Source organism: Fonticula alba (genome assembly GCF_000388065.1).
Source record: "Fonticula alba strain ATCC 38817 unplaced genomic scaffold supercont2.1, whole genome shotgun sequence".
NCBI lineage: Eukaryota > Rotosphaerida > Fonticulaceae > Fonticula > Fonticula alba.
The window spans coordinates 3,029,875-3,038,132 of record NW_009242971.1 but is presented as its reverse complement, the minus strand read 5'-3'; the positions used below and the strand labels follow the sequence as shown (position 1 = coordinate 3,038,132).

General features: G+C 66.9%; 2 protein-coding genes across 2 annotated transcripts; one reads left to right on the top strand and one right to left on the bottom strand.

Annotated features, from left to right (window-relative positions):
- Positions 1-35: 35 nt before the first annotated feature.
- H696_00644 (hypothetical protein) lies at positions 36-5,115 on the top strand. Its single transcript, XM_009494525.1, has 4 exons — positions 36-425; positions 694-2,858; positions 3,000-3,197; positions 3,341-5,115. The coding sequence occupies exons 1-4, from the start codon at positions 68-70 to the stop codon at positions 4,898-4,900; spliced, it is 4,281 nt and encodes a 1,426-aa protein (XP_009492800.1). The 5' UTR covers positions 36-67; the 3' UTR covers positions 4,901-5,115.
- A 109-nt stretch (positions 5,116-5,224) lies between these two features.
- Positions 5,225-8,117, bottom strand: H696_00643 (methylmalonate-semialdehyde dehydrogenase (acylating)). The gene is made up of 8 exons (XM_009494524.1): positions 7,976-8,117; positions 7,749-7,853; positions 7,451-7,612; positions 7,254-7,332; positions 6,997-7,120; positions 6,868-6,898; positions 6,540-6,683; positions 5,225-6,345 (listed from the first exon to the last, which is right to left on the bottom strand). Exons 1-8 carry the CDS (start codon positions 8,027-8,029, stop codon positions 5,464-5,466), a joined length of 1,581 nt encoding a protein of 526 aa, XP_009492799.1. The 5' UTR covers positions 8,030-8,117; the 3' UTR covers positions 5,225-5,463.
- Positions 8,118-8,258: the final 141 nt, after the last annotated feature.

The window sequence follows — 8,258 nt, the reverse complement described above, 5'->3', positions numbered from 1 at the left end:
CGCGCAAGTCCTGCCCCCTTCTCCCCCCCCCCCCTCCAAGACCACGCGTCCCTGTCCCCGTGAGGCCATGTCCAATCGGGCGTGGGGCTCCAATTCATCGCTGGCGTCGAATCCGGCGTCCGCCTATGTCCCCGGTGCCATTGACTTCACCTCGCCACTGCCCTCACCGCCGAACCCATCCTCCGCCCGGCGGTCCTTCGAGGCCGCGGCCCATGCCACCTCGCCGCAAGCCGCGCCAAGCGAGCCCCCCCGCGCCTCCTTCTCCACCTCGCCGTCCGGGTGGGACCCGCGCGCTGGGCCGGCCCATCCGACAGCCGCCGCGGCGGCCCAATTTTCGGTCGGCATTGCCCCGGTGTCCACCCTCTATGATGCAGAAAGTGAGGATGCCATCATCGCGGCCAACATGGCCCGTGCTCTGACTGCTGGTGCGCCCACTCCACAAGCCGGCTCAGCCGCTTGGTCCCCCCCCCCCCTGCTCTTCCTCGGACAGGGCCATCCCCCTGCCGTCCTGTGACCCGCTTGCATCACCCCCCTCCCCCTCTCCCTCTCTGCCCCCTCCTTCGCTCCTCTCCTTTCCCTTTGCTTCCCCCTCCCTCATCCCTCCCCCCTCCCTCACCCCTCCCCCCTCCCTCACCCCTCCCCCCTTCCTCTGTTCCTCTTTCTTCCCGTGACTCCCTGTGCATGGCGGAGCAGCGGCCGGCCAAGGCCGAGGCGCGCGTCCGGCGCACCAGCAGCCACCCTCCCGAGTCTCGGCGGCCTCCAGCGAGCAGAGTGCCCACCCGGCAACGGGTCCGGCCGCTGCCATTCCCACACACCTGACCCATGCCCGGAGTTGGAACCCCTCACCTCGAACAAGCTTCGGCCAGTCGGCCAGTGAGCCGCCTGGGCTGGTGGCCATGGCCTCCCCGGCCGCCGGTGGAGGCTACGCCCCGCCAACGGCGGCGGCGGCCATCGCCGCCGCGGCTGCCGTCGCCGCTGCCCAAGCGGCTGGCCAAGCCGACAACCGCCACCTGCACTATCCCCTGCAAGACCACTACACCGGGCAACTGCTCAACTGGCCTCCCAACACCCGCGACATGTCGGCCACCCAGGCCGCTCGATCACTGCCCTGCGGGTTGGTAGAGGCATCGCCCTCGGCCGCGCCTGGGCTCGAGGCCGAAGGAGTGTCGGGCCCCTCCGATGCCACCGGCCTGGTTCCCTACCAGCTGGACAGTGGCATCCTTCCCTCCGAGTCCCAACTCAAGCCGCTGAATCTGATGGACCCGGCCATCCCACAACCGACGAACTTTGGCCCAGGCGCAACCGGCACTGTTGGCCGATCGGTGGCCGGCGGCTCGGTGGCCAGTCCTTTGGCAGCCGGCCGGGGGACTTCCCGAAGCCAGCCACCCGCCGCCATGGCAGCTCCGATCACTCGGCCCGGCCCGGCTGGCCCAGCCCCAACGGCCAGTCCCGGACTGTCGGTCGGCCCCCAGCAGCAGGTATCTTCACTGGATTCGGCCTCCTCGGCCAGCCTGTCCCCCACGCAGCTGGGCTTCTATTCGACCATGTCCACCTCCGAGTTGGATAACCTGTCCCATGGGGCCAGTCCGCATTTAATCGGGGGCCCCGGTCGGCCGGAGGAGCTTTCCTCCACCGTGGGGGCCCCCCATGCAGGCTCGGCCGTGACATCCATCCCGCCAGGGCGTGGGCGTGCGCGTGCCGCGCCGGCTTCCCGCACAGGGGCTCCCCACCATGCTCATCCCCAAATCCACTCCGAACGAATGACGAGCGAGCAATTTACCCCCTCCCATGTCACACCCTACCCCCTGGCACCGCAGCTCCGGCCTGGCAACGGCGCGGACGATGATCTCGCCGATGGGCACTCGAGCATCGACGCCGAGGATGATGATGACGATTCGCGACACCTGATTGCCCGGCGCATCGGCGGCCGGTCGGTCCCGGCAAGTGGCTCGGCCTCGCCGGTGGCCATCCAGCCGACCGGGTTCGGGCCCATGCGAGCAGGCGCCTTGGATTCGGATTCCCTGGACCCGGGGATACTGGGATCCAGCCCGGCCACCTCGACCGGCAGCCCTTGGCCTCGGCTTGCGGCCATGATCGGCGGGGCCTTCCGGCCGGGCGGCCAACTGCAGCACCCCTATGCTCCGAGCCCGGCTGGCAACATCCATGGCTCCCTGTCGGATGAGGCCTTCATCCCGGACTTCGAGTTTGACTTCGTCCCCAGCCGGGCCAGTCGACGCGGGCCCGCACTGGCGGCCATCGAGCTGCAGCCGCTCGGGACATCGAGCTCAGCATCATCGGCCCGGCAGCCGCCGCCGCCGCCGCCGCCGCCGCCGCCGCTGGTGCCTCCGACCCCGACGGCCAGCGGCAGTCTGCCACCCACACCGCTATCCGGCCGGTTCAGCATCAGCGCCGACCCCTCACGGGCCGGCAGTCGGCGACCGCCAGCCGGCAGCCGTGTCGGCGGTGGGCGCTACGGCTCGCGCTCATCCATGGCCGATGCCGAAGACGACCGGTCCTTCTTGGAGGGCATGCAGTCGACCATGGCCTCGTCGCCCATGTCCTTCGCCGGGGCCACGGTCAATGGGCAGCCCCTTCGTCGGGGGTCCATCCGGTCCACCCGGGGAAGCCTCTACGCCTCCGCGCCGGGCTCCCATCGCGCCTCCTCCTCCTCCTCCTCCTCCTCCTCATCGGCATCCTCCTCTTCCACCACGCTGCCCATGCATGGCCAGCCGGTTGACCCCTACAAGACCCACATGTTTTGGACCCCGCGACATCGGATGCAGACGCGTCTCACCTGGCGCGATACGCCCCTGGCTCCGGATGAGGTGACCCCCCTGGTGCACTTGTACCGTGCCGAGGTGCGGCCTTTCGCCCTTGCTGCTTGCATCCCTGCCCGCTGTGCCTCTTCCCTTGCCACTCTCGCCCACTTACCACGGATGTCCCTTCTCCCCGCATGTGTCGCTGCCTGTGTGCCAATCATCGCCGGGGGATGGTCGCAGATTTCCCGACTGACGGCCTACCGGTCGCGGCTGGATGCCACGACTGCCTGGGCAGTTAGCACGGCTGCCGCCCTGGTGGCCTGGGGGCTGACAAATTCCATTCGCCTGGCCTCCGACCCGACGCTTCCCACACGCGATCCCTCTTCGGCGGTGGTTCTCGGCAGCGGCTCGGTCTTTGTTGTGGCCACTGTCATGGTGGTGCGTTCGCCCCCCCCCCCCCCCTCCCCCGGATATCGGGCCCTTCCGGCCATGAAAGCTCGCCCCGGGGCACTGACCCTCCTCTTTGTTGAATCCTGCTCCATGGCCTCCTTCCCCCGGTCTCGGCCCCGCCGACCGCGTAGTTGATCTTCTGCGGCATCGAGTCCCGCCGCTATGGGTATTACACGGTCATCCGCCACCGATGCCGGGTCCTGGAACGCGGCATGTACGCGGCCATTTTGGATCCCACCGGGCGGCAGATGGCCACCGGCTTCAGCGGCGGCGGGCCCCCACGCCATGGGACCCCGGTGTCCGATGACCATGATCTGGCTTCGGTCCACCTGCCCAATGACCCTGGCCCGCCGGGCACGCCGCAATTGCCGCCGGGCTCCCTGCCGCCCGGGCGCGTGAGCATAGCGCCGAGCCTCGGCCGGCCGAGCATTTATGCCCCGGCTGGCGGCGATCCGGAGGCATTCCCGTCGACTACGTCCGGCCGGGCGTCCCTCTGCCGCGAGCGGGTCTACACCTTCGACGGGTACTCCTACCCCATCAATGAGGAGCCGGACAATGTCTCCTCGCTGCCGGTGGAGGAGTCCCTCTCGGCGGACTTGCGATCGGCCCTCCATTCGGCGGCCGCCACCGCGGCCACGTCCATGGCCCCGGGGCCCTTCCATCCGACCACCATCCAGGGACGTCTCGGGCAGCGGCAGTGGGCCGCCGGGCAGCCCGGCACCGCGGCCCCTCGATCCCCGATCGCCGGGCAAACCTTCCTGCCGGTGCCGATCTCGCCGGCTCTTTCGGCCACCGGCCGGACGGATGCCGACCGGCATTCCGACACATCGGCCGGTCTGGCGCATTCCGCCTCAAGAGGACTCCCCCGATCGGCCAGCATGCCTGGCGACATGCCATTCCTCCCTGGGTCGGCCTCTTCGCCCGGGCTCTATGCCCCGGTGAGCCTTGAGCATGACCTGTGGCCGCCGGCCGGCTCGACAGCCAATCCAGGCGACCTGCCGGCCATGATGTCGCCGCTGGCGCAGTCCCCCCCGCCGCCACCCATGCCGCCGATGGTGCCAATGCCCCCGACGATGGTCGGCCAAATGCCCCCCCTTCCCCTGGAGTCGGCCTGGTCCACCGAAAAGGAGCACCTTTTGGGCGTCGACAACGCCATGGCCGGGCTCCTGGCCCGGCCGCCTCTGACCATCAACACCCCCTGGCGGCAGGCCCTCCTGGCGGCCTACCTGCCGGGAACCATTCCTCGAATGTCCCGCCTGCGCGCCTTCCGCATTCGCATGCGCCGGAACTACATGCCGCTGCTGCTGTTTGTTTACCTGGCCTGGGTGGTCAGCCTGTCGACCATCGCCCTGCCGGTGCCGGCCACCCCGTGCGTCGGCAGCGGGACCAGCAGCAGCGGGGTCCCCTGCGGCAGTGGCATCCGCTTTCCCTGGTTCCGGGTGGTCATCGTGTCGATCGTCATGCTGGTCAGCGCCCTGGTGGTGTACACCCCGCGGGTGTTCTACTGGTGGATGGTGGCCCCGGTGGCGCGGCCGGATTCGTGGCTCTCGCGCGCTTGGCTCCGCTTGCGTCTTTTCCTCCTTACCGATGGCGGGGGCAACAGCGGCATTCGCACCGATGGTCGTGGGGTCTGGTGGACCGACCCGATGCATGCCTCGTGCGGGGACGAGGAAGGCGACCTGGACGTCTGAGTCCCAGACACAGCCATCCCCCCGCCCCGGCCCCCCTCTCTTCCCTCCCTCTGCCTTTGTGCTTTCGCTGTCCTTTGTACTTGCTCTCCGTGCCCCTCTGCCCTTTGTCCAGGTGTGCATTTCTACATGCCGTCCAATATATATGTATAGATAGATGGATAGATTAGGTGTGCACTTGCGATGATGGGCCATTCACACACACACACACACACACACACACACACACACCTCCAACACGGACACCGGGGGAGAGAGCAAGGAAGATCGAGGAACAGGCTGCTGCCCCAGGGTATACACAAAGACACACACACACACACACATACATACACACACATAGGGGCACATTTATTCAACGGGTGCAGGCGAGGACTGTGAGGAGAAACTCCCGCCACACGGACACGATGCATCCACAACATGAGCACCGGACACCCACCGAAAGGGGATCAGGCTAAGACACGGACGCGCTGGGGATGCTTCCGGAAGAGAGGGAGACCGATCAATCGATCGATAGATGGCACCGGGGAGAAGGGGAGAGGGGACCCCCGGCAGCCATGCTCTCGCATTTACTTCATGGTGGGCATGTGAACCGCAGCACGGGACACCTCCGCATCGGCCGAACGCCAGAGGCTGGTCACAGTCTTGGTCTGGGTGAAGAAGCGGATGGCATCCTTGCCGTAGAAGTGGGTGTCGCCGCGGATGGACCCGCGCGAGCCGGTGAAGGAGAACATCGGCAGAGGCACCGGGATCGGAACATTGACACCCACCTGGCCGACGTCGATGTCGTTGGTGAAGCGCCGGGCCGCGGCGCCGGAGTTGGTGAAGATGGCCGTGCCATTGCCGTACGGGCTGGAGTTGATCAGGGCGATGGCCTCGTCCAGGGTATCGACAAAGACGCAAGACAGCACCGGGGCGAAGATCTCCTCCGAGTAGCAGGACATGGCCGGCGAGACGTTGGTCATGATGGTCGGCCCGAGGAAGTGCCCGGCGGCATACTTCTCCGGCACGGTCACCTGGCGCCCGTCCAGCAGGATCTCGGCGCCCTGCTCGATGGAATCGGCGATGATGCCCTCGGCACGCTGCTTGGCCTGGGCGGAAATGAGCGGCCCGATGTCGGCATCGGCCTCCATGCCGCCGCTGACCTTCAGCTTGCTGGCCATCTCCACCAGCTCCGGGAGCCACTCACGCGACGACCCGACGAACACGGCCACCGACAGGGCCATGCAGCGCTGCCCGGCCGCGCCGAAGGCCGCACCAACCAGCTGGCTCAGGGTGTGGTTCTTGTTGGCATCCGGCATGATGACACCATGGTTCTTGGCCGCGGTGTTGGCCTGGACACGCTTGCCGGTGGCGGTGGCACGGGCGAAGATGTGGCGCCCGGCACGGTCGCCGCCGACAAAGGAGACGGCACGAATGTCGGGGTGGTCGCAAAGCATGTTCACGGAATCCTGTGTCACGCGCAAGTGAGTCAGATTGGGAGGGATGGGGAGGGGGGACGGGGAGGGGGGGAGAGGGAGGCGAAGGAGGAGGAGGAGGAGGGGGGGAGGCGAAGGAGGATGAGGGGGAGGCGAAAGGGGGGGAGGTCAGCAAACGGCGAAAGGGAGAGCACCAGAAGAAGGGGGAGAAAGGAGAAAACACGCACATGGGCACCGTGGACGATGTTCAGCAGACCCGGGGTGAAGCCAGCCTGCTCAGTGAGCTCAGCAATGCGCATGGAGGCGCCGGGGTTGCGCTCGGACGGCTTGAGGACGTAGGTGTTGCCACAGGCGTTGGCCATGGGGAACATCTATGTTGGACAAGGGGGGGAGGGGGGAGGGACGTGCACCAGTTAGTCCTGTGTGCAGACGACACCGGGTAGGAGGAGGGCAGCAAGTCACCGAGTAGGCTGTGTGTGGGGTGATTGCGGAAGAGGCAGAGGAGAGAGAGAGAGAGAGAGAGAAGCAAAAGAGAGGCAGGGGAGAGTGGCGCACCCAGAGAGGAATCATGGCGGGGAAGTTGAAGCTGCGGAAGTGTGGATCAACAGAGGAACGAGGAGTGAGCGGGTGTGTCCAGCAAAGGGGGGGGGGGGAAGGAGGCATGGAAGGAGAGCAGCAACGCACGGGGTGATGCCAGCGCAAACACCGATCGGCTGACGCAGGGAGTAGAGATCCATATCGGTGGCCACCGGGGTGAGGGTCTCACCCATCATCAGCGAGGGGATGGAGCAGGCGTGCTCAACAACCTCTGTGGACGTGTGCGCGTGCATGTGCATCGAGGCAGGCGTTTCCGCCAGCGAAGGAAGATAGGTCAGCCACAAAGGAATATGGGGTCCCCGAAGGGGGGGAGGGGGGGGGGGAGCTCATGCGAAAGCACGTACGAAGACCGCGGAGGACATCGCCACGGGCATCAGACAGGACCTTGCCCTGCTCCTTGGTGATGAGCTCGGCGATGTTGTCCTGCGGCAGCCCGGACCAGGTGGTGGATCGATCGATCGATCGACGGCGGTCAGCAAGGGAACCACAAGCACAAGCAAGACATGCGACAGAGAGAGAGAGAGAGGAGCCCGCAGCGCACCATGTCGTTGCGAATCAGAAGCTGGAGATCCATCATCTTGCGCTGACGGGTGAGGACAGTCGAGTTGCGCCAGTCCTTGTAGGCCTCAGCAGCCGAGGCGATGGCAGCCTCGTGCTCCTCAGCGGTGGCCTCCGGAACCAGGGAGGTGATCTCGCCGGTGGCCTATGCGGAATGTGGAGACATGGAGGGGGGAGGGGGAGGGGGGCGCAGCAGCGGCAGGAGCATGGGAAAGGGGTGAGCGACGCCGAAGAGGAGGCATTTCCCCGAGACAAGACGGGGGGGAGGGGGAGCCACGCACGGGGTTGTGAACGGGGATCCACTTGTCGGTGGAGGACTGAACAAACTGGCCATTGATGTAGAGGGGGACCTTGGGGACATTGGCGCCGACAGTCGAGAGGAAAGCCTTTCATTTTGCATGACCGAAAGAGGGGGGGGGGGGGGGGGGGACACGGGCGAGAGGACCCGGAAGGGAGGGGTGAGTGTGGTGTGAAGGGAGAAAGTGGAGGCCACAACAGGGGGAAGTACCTTGTTGGCGGCGGCGGCCATGGCCGGGCGGGCGGACAGAGAGCGAGACAGCATGGTAGCGAGGGACGAGAGAGGGTGCTCGGAGTGTGTGTACTGGGGGAGATGACACAGGAACACGGCTTCTGTGACCCCCCACCCTGAAGGCTGGGCTGGTCTGGCCAACCTCCCCAAAAGAGTTCACTGCCCGGAACACGAGCCCAGACGCCCGTGCGGACTTGCGCCCCTGGTCGTCGGGCCCCTCTGCCTGGTTGCTCCGTTGACCCGCTCGCCAGTCCCCGCCCGT